At 34.1% G+C, this 17,651-nt stretch overlaps 1 protein-coding gene across 2 annotated transcripts in view; it reads left to right on the forward strand.

Moving 5' to 3' along the window:
* Positions 1-17,204, forward strand: part of AP3B1 (adaptor related protein complex 3 subunit beta 1) — a 164,463-nt gene extending 147,259 nt beyond the window's left edge. The window contains exons 27-28 of one of the 2 annotated variants that reach the window (XR_015261512.1): positions 3,609-3,747; positions 16,447-16,584. Coding sequence is in view for 1 of the 2 variants with exons in the window: in XM_086771530.1 (XP_086627656.1) it covers positions 3,609-3,747; positions 16,447-16,600 (293 nt within the window). In the remaining variant the exon portion in view is untranslated. Of the gene's footprint in view, positions 1-3,608; positions 3,748-16,446 lie in introns of both variants that reach the window. The other variant, XM_086771530.1, reaches the window with a different exon arrangement.
* The last annotated feature ends 447 nt before the right edge of the window (positions 17,205-17,651 follow it).

The following is a 17,651-nucleotide window of genomic DNA, read 5'->3' on the forward strand; positions in this document are numbered from 1 at the left end:
TTGGCATTTCTGTATCGCGCTCTGTGTCTTCCTGAATTCATTCTTTGATGCAGGACTTGATGCTGGTAAATTTACCACAGGTTTAAAAACCTTTTCTATTGCTTTTTTTTTTCTTACAGATGCCAGCTGTTTCAGAATATTTGTGGTAATACAGGTCTCAGTTCTAAATTTTACATACGTATTTATTACAAAGATCTAGGAGCAGCTAGCATTTGGGGAGAATTACGATGTGATCTTGCTAAATAAAAAATTCCAAATTACAGTAATAAATGCAGGGCAATTTAGAAGTTAGTATATATTATTCTGTTTTGTGTTTAACTTAGATTTGTCTCTATTCTCCAAATGAATCTGATTTATATAACTTGTTTTTCACTTGTCATGCTTTTTCTTTTTCCTTTGTTTTTTGTTTTTGGACATAAGATGTTTCAAGTCTTGTACCTGGAGATGCTTTATTTTATTTGCAACTAAAACAAATAGGTAAAAAATAGTGAAGGAGTGAAGAGAATATTAGAAATGCAAGCTTATATTGGAGGAGAATGAGAATATGTATGGGGTTTAAGAATTTTTACATCTAAATTGCATGTGTAACCTAATAAGGATGCTAAAGAGGAAATAGCCAGTGTTATACTGCTATGTAGGAGACAATTCATTGCTACACATCTTTACCCAATTACACTCTGCTGTTTTGCATTGTCTGTTACATTTGTATATGTCCATTTTCTTCCGGATAGCATAAGGAGAGGGGAACAGACACGTTATTGAATATTCATGGCTGTGAAGGTTATCTAGTGGTAGCGGCAGAACCTCGAAAGCTGAATTTATCCACAAGCTGTGCGTGATACACTTAGCCTCGCTACACTGTCTTGTCTTCCCTCCGGAGCTGGGGAATCCTCCAGTGAGGTAATTCCCCAGAGCAGCAGCTGAGTTAGCGGTTGATGTTGTGATTGACAATTTGGAAGCAGTGGATAAAAATGGTATTACCACACTACTCTCTACCTTTCTGGTTAAATATTTTTACTGATCCTCAGGCCTCAGGATTTTGTACCCTGTTTTACATCACATCCCCATAAAAAGTCCCATTTCTGTAGCAGGAATTCTGCATGAGTAAGACAGGTACTGTTGGGAGTCCTGTATCCGGATTGCTACTTGCCTGCTGGTTTTAAAAATTAGTAGCAAAACTCCCCTTGCCTTAGTTGAGAATAGGACTTGTCTGGTAGCTAACATACCTTGTTACCTACCAATGTAATTTTTCCAGCTTTGTTTCCTTCTATTATTAAAAATGTGTACAGTCATTTCATTGTATCAGTTAGTTAACCCAGATTAATTGCTGCTCTCTGCTTTTACTAGAGTTTTCTTATATTCTCATGTTTCAAGCAAAATTAAACGTGGCATGTGATTGTTGTAGCTGGATATTAATCAGAATTTTTATGAAGATGTTTTTAAAATAGCCTGTTAAAACCACTTTAAGTATAGAGACCATTTTTTTGTCAATAGTTTTTTAAAAATGTATACCTGATTCACATTTGGAAAAGAAAAAAAACCCACCAAACACCTTGGTTAAGTAAACAAATTGTTTACCTAATTTTATTAAGATTTATATATCCAACTTGTCTTCCTAACAAGCAATATGCTAATTCTTTAAATGGTTGGACATTTACTATTTTCTGGCCCTTGACTACCACGAGCAATCATATTTGATGCCCCTTAATTAGAGCACCCTTTTTTCTTTCCAGGTTCTTTTCCACCTCAGCAATCGAGACAATACATTTGCTTACCATGCTGCTCTCCTAAGTGTTCTTTTGCATGTAAATTAATCTTGATTCAGTTTACACTGTCATGCTGAGTGGTACAAATTGCCTATAACAATAAAACAGCATGAGTTAAAAATAAAGGGGGGTGAAAAGGCAGATTGAATGTGTGCCTTACTTGATAGGATGTTACTTTGCTTTATGCCAATACATTAGTCGACGATAATGAATCTTCTGTTCTGAAAAGCATGGTTTAGTTGATTTTTTTAATTTTACTTCAATGGAGCAGTACCTTGTCTTTTATAGAACAAGTTAGACAAACCATTAATGACAAGAGTGTTAAGGTTAAATATGAAGCAATGCATTCACTTCTCTGAGTGCTATCCATCTTTCCATTTACAGGAGCTTGACAAAAGTACTGGCTTTGTACAACATTTCCTTTAATTACATGCTGCGGGAAACAGGCTTTTAACATAAACATAGTTGCATTCATTTATTCAGCATTTGCTCTTCAATAGAGCTTAATGGAGAAGGTTTAGATCCTAAATGAGTACACACATCTCTCAGCAGTGTTATGTCAGTCCCTGTGCTCTGCTTAAAAGCAGTTTTAGTCTGTGTATGTAGTTTTTAAAGCTTTTGCCTAATAGTGAAGTTAAACAATTTGAAACAGAATGTTCTATTCCCAAGATAGAGCTGATCTTTATAGAGGTTGTATGCTTATTTTTGTTCTCTTCAAAAGCAGATAATGTTCAAAAATATCCTGTTATTTACTTATCAGCTGTTCCATTTTTACTTTGATATTTCTTATTTTGTGACAGCAGCTAATACACATTCTAGCAGATTAAAATGTTGGATTTTTTGTTTTAGCTGCTCTATTAAGAAACTTAGTGCTGTTTGCTCTGGGTTAGAAATGTGTGTGCAGCCCTAAAACACGAGCCTTTTGAGACTTTTGCATTGTTTTCATTGTTAATGTTTTCATGGATTTCAGATGCTTCATATTGCTGCCGAAAGTACCATACTCTGTTGTTTGTCTGCATTTTCAGCTTCTGAACATAGTGTAAAAATACATACACAATTTGAAGTTGTAAATACTGTTCCGCTTTATTCAACACAAGCATCCAGCAGATCATTCTTCTAAACAATGGTTGTCGATAGAAGAGAGAAGTGCGGATTTTTGTTAAAATGTCCTTGAACAAAATTTCCTTATTTACTTTTTTTTTGTTATACATTTGGATATAATCTCATTAAAATATAAGCATTAACAGAAACAGAAATATTTATGTTCCGGTTTTAGTGATATTCAAATAATTTTAATCAAATAGTTTATCATTACATTTTAGAGAGGTGGGTACTAACTGAATTTCTGAGTTTCTAATGTGATGACTTTATCTTCATGAAATTGAACCAGTTACTATTATCTGAATTTCAAGATTATTTTTAGCAATTGGATATGAAATCATAATTAAATGCAGTGGATTTATAATTGAAAGATTAGGTGTATTTGTATATGGTCTTACTTAAGCTGTACTTTTCCAGATCAGTCTTACTTAATATTTCACTTCTGTGTTTGCATTCTTCTAAGTTATGCTTTTTGTGAAAAAGAACCATCTTAGTTTCACAGTTGCATTAATATCACACATATAATTGTTGAGTTATTAGTAATTTGTTTCTAATAATAGAGCAATGCAAGTAATACGTTAAACTAATGTAATTATGTAATATCTTATAAATTGTTTTTCTTGACAAATGATTTGACTTTTAATGCAAATATCTTTTTTTGTTTAGAAGTCTTATTTTGGTTTTATGCTTAATAAGCAAGAAAGTCTTAAAGTATTCATAATGAAATACTTAATGTTTCAGGGATGCTGACAGGAATGAATGAGACATCTGCTACAATAGCTGTTGCCCCGCAGAACTCTACTAGACTTGTAATAATTGAGAGGGTGGTGAAAGCAGCAAATCTGGGTGTAGTCCCTTCTGGTCAAGATAACATACACAGGTAGGATTACATGTCATTCATAGTGGAACCGTCTTTTAATAAGAATTTGTTATTCATATTAAAGTTCTAAATTTGTCATCATTTGATAATATTAGGGAAAATGTTATTATCTATACAAGGTAGCCAAGTGTACTGTAACATAGAATCCTAAGCAGATATTAATTTGAGCCTAAGTACTCCTCAGCTCTGTATCTGAATGTATATAGAAAAATCAAATATCTAGACTTTACTGTACACAGTTATAGGAGATTGTCCTTTCCTGGTTTTGTTTCAAAGGGAAGAGGTAGCCTTCTAAAGCATAGTACTTTCAAGAGCTTCTGTCTGATTTTTTTACTTCTGTTCCTGTTTCTGAAAGTAAATGGCCTTATTCAGCTGTATCATCTGTAAGAAGCAGCTTGCTTTTCCCACATTAATTTTTGACCTATGCTATCCAGCTAGTTAAACTTAGAACTTTATTTTTTTTCAGTTGGATAGAGATCTTTTTAAATGCAGGTTGAACATTAAATTGAACATTTCCTTAACCTTCCTACATATATGCAAGCAAAACAGTGATCAGCCAAGAAAGACATTGGCTCTGTCTAAATTCCAGATATTACTTGTAGATCAATCCATTTCATCCAAAAGCTGTGGTACAGGATGTCAGTGGAATTGATATGATTATTGGTTAATGACAGCTTTTAATGTAATTGACTCAAAATATTTAGTCCTGTGAATCTGTATGGCTTCTCACTTGTGACAGGAACAAACAGGAAAATTGTCATATGTGGAAAACTGAGAGGACAGAAAGAACAACAGCAAGATGTAACTGGAAGCTCTTAACCTGGTCTTGGAATACGAAAATACATACATCTCTCCTAGCATGTACTAGAACTATTCCAGAGTGTTAATTGTCTATTTAGCCTCCTGAATTTTGCTAATTCAATAAGAGCAAAGTATCTTCTTTTAAAGCAAAGAACAATCTTTTTCTTTGAAATTTTGATGACCAAGATGGCTGTTTGGAATGGTGAGAATCCCATAGCCTACACAGGACTAATAACCTGATATTTCTCTTTGTTGGATTTAGTCCTTTTTGCATCACTGGGCATTTGTATTGCGTTGCATTAACATTAACCCAGCTGGATTTTCCTATGTATTTGATACGGTCAATGATAAAATTCTGTTTCACCATAAAAACATGGTACAGCTAGTGCGATTGCACTGAAATGATTGTCACTATTGACACCTGCTCCTCCATGACAGAGTCCTCATTTGTTGCATCCCTGAGGGATCTGTACAGCCTGTGTTCTCGACATCAATTCAAAGACTAGGTGAGAGTGTCAATCAAGAGACTGAAGTGTCTGCAGTATACAGGTGTTCTTTGTCTTTACTCTATCCATCACATGAGACTTATCGCATAGGGATGGATTGTTTTGTGACTGAGTCTCAAAAAGGCCCCCTAAAATAATACCTTAGTTCCTAGCTCAGCCACAGGTTTCCTGATTGTAGATAAGTTTCTAATTTGATCTTGCTTTCTCTTGCTCTTTTTTTTTTAAAGGAGGTTTTCCACAAAACGGAGTTATGACCAACAATAAGTAAATTAAAGATGTACTTACTGTTGCGTACACTCATTTAGAGACAGTGGTTGAAGGCATATTCTGGTCAGGCTGAAATATTCAGGGTGCTTTAGAGCATCCTGAAATCTTCTTTTCTTTTTTTTTTATTCGAAATAGAATGTATTCAGTCTGCCAGAGTCATTACAGAACAGTTTCCATTTATAACGTACATCAGGCAAAAAAATTTGCTTGTAACAACTTGAGTGGCCTACCAGAAATGCCCAGCAATGATAAGAATTTAGAAAATAGCCCTTCATTTACTGCACCATAAGAAACTGGAGTTCACAGATACTATGTAGACATAATTGCACTTAGTTTTTACTGAGAACAAGAATGGGAACATTAACTAAATGTTACTGTGATGAACCTGTTCATCTTTTAAATAGCACTACATTATCATTGAAGTAAATTCTAGATTTAAATGAATTAATAGTTGAAATAGAGATTAGGTAATGAATACCTTCAAAACTCTGAAACAATGACTGAAATATTTTTTATATACATATAAAAATGTATATATATATTGGCATTAAATCAACTCTGCCACGAGAGTAAACAAAAATTGAGTCTCCTCTTGCAGAATCTCATGGATGCAGGAAGAGTGCCATGTTTTATTTATGTGACGTGTACACCATTTCAGGATGAAAAAATAAACAGTCACCTTTTACCTTCACAAAGCAGTCATGGGTTCAATAAAAATGTGTTAAAAGTGAATATTTTTTTCTTCTTCTATAGTATTGTCGTTTGTCTTGTTTATTTTATTGCAAGTGGTATTTGGGGAAAAAATATATACGAAAACCTGTTTCAGCTCGTCATGCTGTTCTGTGAGATCTACTTGAGTTCACTTCTTGGAAGTACTTAGTACATACCCTTTTACACAGGAAAAGTAGTACTATTTTTAAACTGATGTTCTGCACTGTGCAGCATGAATTATATTAACCTCTTAGTTGGTCATTCCCAACCTGAGTATTACTACTTAATGATGGCTAATGCCAAGAAATTTATATTGCCTGATAATGCATTATACTCATTCAAAATGAAATTCTATAGTTTAATACAAGTGTATGAAATGGACATGAATAGATGTGTCTTTCTTAGGTTTTTTTCAGTCTAAACATATTTGCACTCATGACAAAGATGTTGTCATGCTGGTGGAACCCAGTTACTACTCCTTTAGTTTATAACCCTATTTAAGATTGTATTTTTGCACCAAGTAAAAACACTTAAAGCAAATATAGTGAAGATTTGAAAATAAATACTTGAAACAAACATCAACAGAATAGCATGCAGTCACCAATGAAAAATGAAATAAATGTAAACCTGTCAAATACATCATCTATATATCCGTCTGTATTACAGTATAGCAGCACTTCCTTACATGCATTTTTTTCTCTTTACTATATGGCTACTGAATTTTTATATTTACTTGAAATGTCATAATTTAACTGTTACCTGAATGTAGAACAAAATGCCAGATAATACAGTTGATACTATTTTAAACTCTCTTTTCTGACCTGTTTTATTTGACGTGATAGCTGCCAGAATTTTGAACTCTATAGCCAATATGTATCAGAACACAAATATTTATATATTTGCAAAATATATATTTGCTGTACTATTTTGCTTCCTTTAATGTAGTTACCTGCTCTTCAAATAAGTTTACACAAGCTATTATATTACTGGGCCTTGTAAGGCGCATATGATGCATTCTTATGTTCTTAATAGGATTTAACTATTTTATGTATTGCACTCTCTTGCGTTCCTTACCAAGGGGAAACATTATTTTAATTTTAAAGGATTCTACTAAAAACAAGGATGTGAAATGCATTTCAAAAGAATTTTTTTTGAGCAGGAAACATAATGTCTCCTTAAATATGCAAACTTCGAAAAAGAACATGTATTATTTTTCTTAAAATACTATTTTAAAATAGTGATTAGGGTAGTTGTTGCAAGATACGTAGATCTTTCAATGTTCTAAGAACTACTGTTAAAATATTTTAAGAACTGAAGGATTGAAAGTGGGTTGAAGAAGGCGTAGATGTTGACAAAGTGAGTTCAAAAAGAATCTGCTAATGCACCAAGCTTCTGTCTTGTGATTCAGACCACATCTGTAGGTACCATTTGAATAGCTAAAGATAAAGATGTTGGAAGAAAAGCACTTGCTCCTGCAGAGAATTAAATCAGTCTGAATAACTACATTTAGGGACCAAGTACTTTTCAGTTGAAGTATGTCTGTGTTTGCCATCAGTGGGCAAAGTCTACCTGCAGTTTTTCCATCTTCAAGATAAGAGGATACATAAATGAGAACATTATTCACTCAAAGTTGATTCTTATGTGGATTGTAACTTCAGCTCCCTGCCTCTGCTTGGGCAACAACATTCATTGTTTTATGTATCAAAAATAGATTCTAGGCTGTTCTCTTCTATTTCAAAACGTGATGAGATGAAGACACTATTCAACTCAAGATTTTCAGTACTTTTCTTTTTAACCAGCATGAGATTTATCTAGAAATGCCCTTCATGCTACTGTCATTTTCAAGATGTGTTGCGTATTCCTCTCAGATGAATATTCTAAAAGTTCCTCATGTCTCCTCCTCCTTTATTAATTTTCAGCTCCATAATCTCCTAACAGGATAGGTAATCTTAATTTTCTTCACTTTGAGTATAGCAAAAGACAACAGATGATGATAGAATGAGAAGACTAGTTGAAGAATTTACCTTACTCTTAGAAAGACTTGAATGCTCTTAATCACCCTCTTGGAAGTGTCAAAGTATTGTCTGCTATTATATAAGGCCCTCTATGAAGGAGAGATGTTTCAGGGTAAATTGGCTTAGAAAGAAAATAATGGAAATACACATAGAAAGTATTTCTTTCCACTGCCTACAAAATATGGCGCAAAAGCTTTTCATGTGTTGGCAGTCGCATACAGCAGAAAAGTCTCTTCAGAGCCGGGATCACAAACTGGATTTGCTTCTTCACTCTTTCACTTTGTTTTATGCTTGTGTGATTCCATTGATGTGAGAATATAATGTGTAATGGGATGGAGAATCGGACCTTCTTGAACTGCTTACCTCTCTGCCTTCCACTTCCTGAAGCATTTCTTAAACAGGATGCATTGTACTCTACTAGATTGTTTCCCTCAACGACCATGTCTCTACAAAGTGATGCAAGGCAGAGCACGTTCTCAACATTTTTCATTCTTGAAGACCCTACTTGCACGTTGCCCAATCAGTCTGTGAGATAAAAGTCTGAACCAATCTGGGTGGATATGAAAACAAATTTTAGTCAACATCAACTACTTTAAAAGACCATTGAACTAGTCTGTTGCTGCTATTGTATTTTGGAAAGAATCCACAATTAGCAACAGGAAATAGTTGGCTCAGAACATGAGCATGGTGTCATCTACATATCTCTATTCTGCAGTTCATTACAATGAACTAGCACACTGAGACACATGACAGCATTAATTTCAGTCGTCTAATTTGAGATGGTCAAATCTGTAATTTCAGGAACCCAGTATGGGACAGTCTGAGGTTTTCGAGAAAATCAAACCTCAACTTCTTTCAACACTGAAGCCCTAATCTGCTTCAGAACAGCCATTTCACATTTTGAAATAACAAGTTTAATATCCTTCTCCATTACAGTCATGAAAGTGATCATTCTAATAGCCATCTCTTAGCATGTTGTCATAGCAGACACCTGAATTCATAGCAAACAAGCTAGCTTTTAAACAAGAAGCACAAAACAGCACTTCTGCTCATTGCTGGGACAGATCTAACTAGCTCAAGCACAGCATTGCATGCAGTGACTACCCTGCTTCTGGGACCTGTACTTTTACGGAGAGTTGACTGCACCATATAGATATGCCAGTTTGTTCGGAGCTTGCTGTATTTACCCATCATTGTTTAGCATACCCCTGACCTATGTGATTCTGTGAATAAGCAAGTATTGAACAAGATGTAAAATATCTTCCACCTTTATTTTGGAAGTTTGCATTATTATCCTGTAGCAAAATCAAAAGCATACTGTATAAATTGTGTAATATGACAGTAAGCACACTGCAATTGATCAGCACTGAAATCCTGAAGAACATGAAAGCAACTAGACTCAGTATAGAAACTTGCATAAAATACTTTAAAAACTGAAATCCAAGGATCAACACTTGTTTTTCACTAGCCTTTATTCCCCACCCCATGCATCAGCCTGACAGTCTGGTTGTATTCATCTCTTTTTATCATTTTGCAACCTGTCATGTCCCATTTATAGTATATTGGCAGACTGATTCTCAAAGGAAAGAGGGTTTTGTTTAGAGACAATTTTGATTATCAGAGAATGGCGTGCTTAGTAACCAGTTATCCTCCCTGCATCTTTTTAATCCAGCAACACTTAATGTGGGGACAAAAAGTATGCAATTGTGCATGTATATAGGTAGGTTTGTATTGAACAAAACCCCATTTAAAGGGATGTACCTTGAAAATGTCTCTGTGTGTGTCGTCTTCCAATTTGTACTAAATTTGGAAGAATTCTCAGGCAAGAAAGTTGGTGATCAGACTCCATCAGCTTACCGTAACTAACAGCTGCATCTGCTTCCAGCATGTCAGAAAGAAAACTCGTCTGTTGAGGATAAACACAGTGTAGAAATTTCTGATAATTATAAATTGGTTTTAGTTATTCTATTTGAATCCAAACATACGTTCTTAGTAGTTGACAAACAGGTCTTATAAATCCAGGAAGACTTTTTAAAAAAACCTTTTCTGCTCTCTGTGCACACAGAAATCTTTCTTAAGATTTTTTACTAAGCAAGTGGCCTGTCGGAGATCTCAAATGAAGTGAAATCTACCTCTGGCAGTAGCTCCTTTGATGCAGTTATGTGGAATGTTCTGCTTCTGTGGTTCCTTAGCTGTGGGGCTCAGTCATCTTTTTCTACTCTTCTAGAGAGCTGCAGTGAATAGCTGAGTAAATAAACTTATAATAGACATGCAACCTTGATTCTGCTTCCTAATTTCTCAAGTAGAAATTAATTAAAGATCTAAATACTCTATGCAAAACAGTTTCTGTGGTAGCCTTTACCTGTAGGAGACAGAATTAGTAGAATAGTATATCCATGTCCACAATATTTCAGCCTTCACTGTAGCCAGAAGTTGCAAACTCTTAATGTTTTCTTGATTTATGATAGAAGTAATACTAGCTTTTTATTTAAAAAAGCCCAGCTAGGCCAACCATTTATATTTCTTTTGTCAGCCAGTAAATACTTTTATTCCTAGAGAAAATGAAAACTGAAATTTTTAAATATGAAAGTACTCATTCAGTAGTTTCTACTAGATATTCCTTAATTTCTTAATCAAATCCTAGTGTTCCAAAACCTTGACATTTTCTTCCTGCCAACAAAAGGGCCCTATATGTATTGATTCAGTCTTCACATAGTACCAGCATATGAAGATTTTTATTAACTAGCACAAAATACTTGATCAAGATAATGTCTTTCTACACCATCATTTTAAGAACCTTAACATTTTAAATATATTATTGTATTGAAGGAGCTTGCATGTGGATTGCAAAATTTAAAAATAACTTGAAGAAATTAAATTTGAGCTTAATGTTGAAGTATATGAGTGAGTCATTTTAGATATGAGGTTAATCAAAATAGATTGTCCTAGCCTAGCTTATTTGCTGTCCGCTAGAGGACAGCACTGCTTTTTTATCTGAATGCTGTAAAGCAAAAAATACGTGCAGCATTTTCTTTGAAAAACAAACAGGAACCTTCTGAGCCAGTTGTTTAAACAGAAAACATGTAACACTTTAAAAACTAACTGAACAGAAGAATATCTTTGATTTGAAAGATCTCTGACCAAGTTCAATGTTTTAATATATTTATGTAAGGTAACTTATGTTTTTGGAATTAAATAATTTTTCTGCAAATTAGAATTTATAGCCTGTTTTAAAAATGGACTGTATGTCAAATAGTTATCATATTACATACCTGATTCTTTAAGTAAAATAAAAGTAATAGACTAGATGAGAAAACAAAATAGATGGACTGTTACAAATATAATTTTCTAGGTATGAGGACCAAACCTTTGATTCAAGCTTTTAGCTTAATGAAGTTTTGAGGAGGAGATATAAATACCTACATATAAAAATGCTGAAATTTTTTAACTAAAAGTAAACTTGGAGGATGATAAAAAGTTCATGCAGCATCTTTTTGAAGGTGTGGAGTAGTGCTATGTACTGGACAGTAAGTTCAGAAGACTCACTTGCATTCCTGCATTTTTGTTAGAAGTACAGTGCAACTGCTCACTGGCAACTGAGGAGAAACTCAAAATCTATTTTAGCAATAGAACTGAAAATGGTAAAAATATAGTACAGATTTGTTTGCAATTTATTTTACAATTTCATTATTTTATTAAACCCCAAAATAGTTAATATTGAAAATAATGTCATTATGGTAATGAAGTAGGTATTTTGAACAATTTATTTTAAGATAGTGTTAAAATAGCAAGAAATGTACTGGAAAAAATAAAACATCCAATTAGCATAATATTATTTTTAAGGAAAATATTAATAAAATTTTATTATTAATAACCAATAGTGAACAAGGTTTTTTTTTCTGAGAGGTTAAAATCATCAGGTTAAGAAACAGATCCTTCTTTTTGTGAGTGTATTTCTGCTTATGTTTTAGTATTAAGCTTACTCTATCCCCAGGTCAGAACTCATACTTAGCAATGTTATTCCAAATACTACTGCTTCATGTTCTAAGTGATACTCAGAGAACAAATACAAGTAATTAGTAATTTAGCCAATTTTGAGGTGAAATGTTAATTATAAAGTCAAACCTACATAGATGTATAAATAGAATTTATCAGAGTAAGGTGAAGATTCAGAGTACTGAAAATATAAATATTTTTATTGTCCAACTGATACACTGGAAGATACTTCGTAGTTGCTCATTTTATATTTACAAATTGAACACTAATTCACAGCAGTAATTTTTTTTTACCCTTTGAATATATTCATTGCATAACTTGATTACACATTTGTCAACTTTGAACTAATTATTTTTCTACAGCTAGGGCAGGGCATTGCATCTTCTGATCGTCTTTCTTACTAATAGGATTCTGTCTGCTTCAGCAGGCAGTAATTGAAGGCTTCATGTACAAGATTTAAAGAAAGAGTGGACAGAAAAAAAATAAAAGTTTTAGCCTCCATGGGCCATTGTCACTGTTTCTGGTAGGCAGTAGAAGAGAAAAAGAAGAATATTTAGCTTGAATAGAAAAATCAAAGAGGAAGAAGAGTGCCCAACAGGAGAGAATGTGTGTTTTAGTGCTCTTCAATTATGCATAACAAACCCTGCTCTGCTGTAAACAAATGTACAAATAGTGAGTGTTCCGGTCGAAATTTACTTTCTCAAATGTTCAATTTTAAAGAGCAGATTTTGAGTTACTCTGTTGCTGTCTATTTACTGGTGCGGAATTTTCATAACCTTTCCTTATAAAAATGTCTCTTCTGTATATTGTAGCTATCTTCTGTCTTCAAATAAAGGGAAAATAACTGCTAGTCTGTAATTAAGCTAGTCATCATTAAAAAGCTAGCATGTGGCAAATGCTGACACATTGTAGTATCTGATTCTTTATGTTTTCTGTTTATATCGACTATAAATAAAATATTTCTGTGTGATAATCATTAACATTTCCATTTTTTATGGAAAATTACCAAGAATACGTACTTGTTTTTTAACTCTTGAGAGACTGAATGACTTTTTAAAAATATACAGCACTTTATTGATGTTGATTTAGACTTGATTCTTAATATATATTTCCTTCCCTGCTGACAGGTACTATATTTATGTAAAAATAATCTATGAACTCCTCTTTTTTTTTTGTACGTCACAAAGCCTCAGAATATCTAACGTTCTTTTTAAATTAAAAAAAAATGTTATATTTCTAATCTGTCTAGGCTTTTTTAAATGGGAAAAGTATTAACAGCTGCATATCTTCCTGAGTGTTTTTAATTATGTGAAATCAGATTTAGAATTAATATTATCACAGAAATAAAACTAGAAAATAGCTACATTATAGCAGAAACAGCCATCTTATAACTATTAGTAAATATTTGGTTCTGTTTTCTGAATGCTCTTCTCATTTACTTTCTTTTATTTTATATTCACTGATGCATCCTTGGTTGCAACCATGCTCATAATATAATGTCTTATGTTAAGGGTTGTCCATAGGACAAGTTATTTCTTTTGGACCTACAAACAACCAATTTACAAGCTAGATTTTAATGTACTGAAGTGCAGTTTGCAGGGCTTATTTCAGTCTGTGAACTCTGATTGATTTATTATCTTTTTCCAATATTTTTTAAAATTAAAATTCTAATCTTTAAGGCAGTATCAACTTTCAGAAAAAGTAAAAAATCATTACTGACTTTGTGGGGAAAATAGAAATATCTTGCAAAGAATACATAGAATATACCTACTATATACAATGATTAATTTTTGCTGCTGAAAGATTTTTTTAAATTACTTTCTAGTCTAAGTATTTAGTTGAGCACAAGACACATTCTGGAAAATCCACGTGGGCTTATGATAAGAGTAATCATATAAATGCAGTAACATGTACTTAGTAAAAAAACTGCTAATAACGAAATCCTTCAATTATGGTATATTTAAAACATCTGAATAACTAGAAAATGAGTTTTACTACTAGTGTCTTCTAGCCAAAAGTCAACTGCTTCACCCTTTTGTAACTGTATTCAGTTTCACAGATCATGTAAGCGTAGTTATAACTGTCTTTAGAAATGAAATTATCTTCCCTATATAATGAAAATATTTCGATTTCCAAAGTTCAAAAGCAGTGGTAAACCCATTGTGTGGTTGTTCGTCTATACACCCTTTTTAAATGGTGAAGTCAGTCATCCCATTCTGTAACAATTGTTTTTTCTCTAAGCGATTCCAGATCGGTGACCATTGATACAAACCGATTAGCCACTGCTAGTTATGCATACTAGCACTTTATGTAAAATTATCCAAGTATCAAACCCTTTGCGCCTTGCAAACCACAAACAAACGCAAATTTTATTGATTTTACATGTTTTGTTCAGAGGTATGGAAAAGTACTATTGATCCCCTATGTGATTTTGGAAGTCCACATGTGAAAACATCAGTGCAAAACTCATCCCTGATGCTTCGGGCTACCTTGGCTTTTGCAGAACACTGGCTTTGTATCACTTTCAGGTTTTAATAAAAGGGAGTAAAATCAAGCCTCGGGGCTATGAAGCACAGCAGGAGTGCCAACTACCAACCTATTTATGTGCATACTCAGACATAATCTGCCTCTGTGTTGTCCCAAGGCACAACTGTTAAGTAAATAAAATGACTAATAAGACTATTGTTTCTATAATTACCCGCCTGTCAAAATCAACAAGAGAAATAGTGATCTTGTACATCGCAGTGCAAATAGATGGAATTATTGATGTAACTAGCTAAGTAGATATTTTTTGTAGTAGTAACATTGTTTTAGAACCTTCTATTAAGGAGAGAGGTCTTTGAATGTATCTAGAATCCGGACAAAAGAAATAGATTGACCTGTGATGGGTGACATTACAGAAGTGCCCCATGTTTCCTTAATTAGTATAATGTGTTATGAGATTTTGATATACCTAGTTTAAAAAGAAAAAAGACAGAAATTAGTTCTCGTTTAAAGAGAACCTGCTTCCTGCTTAAGTGGCTAATATTTTAATTAAGTCTGGAGTGAAGTTTTTTGAGTATCTCCTGATAAACTCCATCCTTTATGTTGATGGTAATTAAACAGATCCCCAAGGGCTTGGGTAGGCGCTTTGCAAGGCCCGTGCTAATTGTCAGACATGAGACACTGACCAGTTGGTTTGCTCTTGAATAGCCCACAGCGTGCTGTCAGCCCAGCAGTTTGATTTTTCTGTATTGTGAGCTGTTGTCAGGGCTAACTGGGTCCTATTGTGGCTGAAGATGTTGCGCAAATTGAGGCAGATGGCTCTGATTCAGACACGTGTCATTCAGAAAGAGGAGAGGAGACTGGCCCTGCAAAGTGGGGTCAGACTGGGTCACAGACCTGCTCTACACTTGTTAGTGTTTTCAAAAGCCCATGTGCAGCAACTTTGTTGTTGTCGAGTAACCAGGGGTGGGGGGAGGCCAAAAAAAGCATGGTGTGCGCCTTGTGGAAGATGGAAGACGAGGCTGTTGCCATCCTCTTCCTTGCCGTCTCTTGGGCCTGGCTATGCGTGCAGAATGAATTAACAGGATTGACAGAAGTTCATTGTGCCTAAAATGGCTTTTCAGTCAATTGTGGTGCTTAAAAGACTAGTTTTGCTTTTAATTCCATGTAATTAGTAGGTTCTTCATGTCTTGGAATTTAGTAATGGTGCATTAGTCATAACTTTTGTTTATCTGATTGGTTGGGGGGGTTTATTATTTGTTTGGTAGGATTTTTAATAATTATAAAATACTTAGAAATATTTAACACATTTTAATGATTAAATATTCTGGAGATAAATTCACAGAATGGTTTGGTGTCTTGCTGTTAGCATCATTTCAAATGATCATGTTGGATGTTTAGAACTTTGACTATTTTTAGTTTAAATTAGTTCCCAGGATAGCAGGAGGATGCACTTTTCCGAAAGTACAACAGTTCGGCTTTTTGGAAGTGTTCTGCTATGTTTACCATAGTTGCATTTTCTTTGGGGCACCAAATAGTGATAGTTACCCACGGAAAACTTCATAGGGCTGAATTCAAGTTGCTGATGTGATCAAGTATCATAGATTAACTGAAGAATCAGAATTTACATTAAAATTTTATTTAAATAGAGTTTAGTTTGTACTATTAAATACACAATTTTGCACAATACTTTTTTCTTTCTTAAATGCAAAAATATTTACACAATGCTGAACAAATTCTTTCTGAAGAATTTATGGAGGCTTTTATGGTTTATCCCCTGAAATACATTAATGAAATTGGAGGCATTTAATTATATTTGAACTCATTTAACTTTTGCAGAAAGAAATATTAACAGTCTTTGACCTTAAGATCCTCAGTGATTTTTAATTTTTATTTTTTATTTTTCCTTCCTCCTCCAGGTTTGCAGCTAAGACTGTGCACAGTGGGTCACTGATGCTAGTCACAGTGGAGCTGAAGGAGAGCTCTACAGCACAGCTCATCATAAACACCGAGAAAACCGTGATTGGTTCTGTTCTGCTGCGGGAGCTGAAGCCTGTCCTGTCCCAGGGGTAACCTGCTTACATCTGGACTTCAGAATCTGGCACACAACAAAAGTGCCTGGCATCCACTACTGCTGCCTTTCATTTATAATAATAGCCCTTCCATCTGGCAGTGGGGGAAGAATACACTCTTGACATTCTTGTCTTCTGCTTTAGAATGCTAGTGTGTATCTATCATGTATGCAAGTCCTTTCCTTTTTTCCTGCTTGCTAACCAAAGAACATATATTTTACTGTCAGTTATCTGTGCTTTTAAATGTATTTCCCATTTATTCTACCCTAGTCCTTCCCCCTCTACTCCCTTCCCTCGCTACCTTTCTTCCCCATTGGTCTTCCCCACTGTAGTGGACAAATATTAGATAATAAAGCTTAAGGGAAATCACACTGCTTGAAAATGGAGTTAAAATGGCAGGTAGGATCCAGCAACACATACAAGAACTACGTGGTTCAGAGAGGTTTTGTTGCATAAATGTAGAAATACAATAGGTACAGTAAAACAGTGTTTGCTTTCTGGAAATGCCTGTTAACCTGCACTCATCTATTAAGAACATTGTTCCCATCTACTGCCATTTTCTCAAATATTTCTGTTAAGGTGCCAATAAAGTAGTGCTGTGTGCAGAGGCTCCCTCTTTCTTTTTTTGGTAGAGAACAGATAACAATGATCACCAGTATTGTATGTAACTGGTTAATTAAAGTAAATACGAGCAAGACTAGACACTACATATGCATCAGCAAACTGTTCTTGTGAAAGTAGCCAGTGTTTGTGCTCCTATTGTAATTTTCCGCTTTGCGGTTACATTTTTGTTAATAAACAAAGCCAGTAACTGCTTATTTTCAAATTGGCCCATAAAATAATAAAATACTGAATGAATTATTAGAAATTAGTATTATATGAAATACTGATTATTAGACTAATTGTGGCAAATACTGTCATTTAGATTAATAAATTATTCAGATTTTTTGCTTCAAATTCCTTTTGTAAACTGAGATTAAAGCTTCTCCCACCTGGTATAAACCACAGCTCAAGACAAAGATAAATTACCAACTAGGGCTGAGAAGACCCAA

The sequence above is a fragment of the Chlamydotis macqueenii genome, chromosome Z, assembly GCF_036417535.1.
Source record: "Chlamydotis macqueenii isolate bChlMac1 chromosome Z, bChlMac1.mat, whole genome shotgun sequence".
Taxonomy (NCBI): domain Eukaryota; kingdom Metazoa; phylum Chordata; class Aves; order Otidiformes; family Otididae; genus Chlamydotis; species Chlamydotis macqueenii.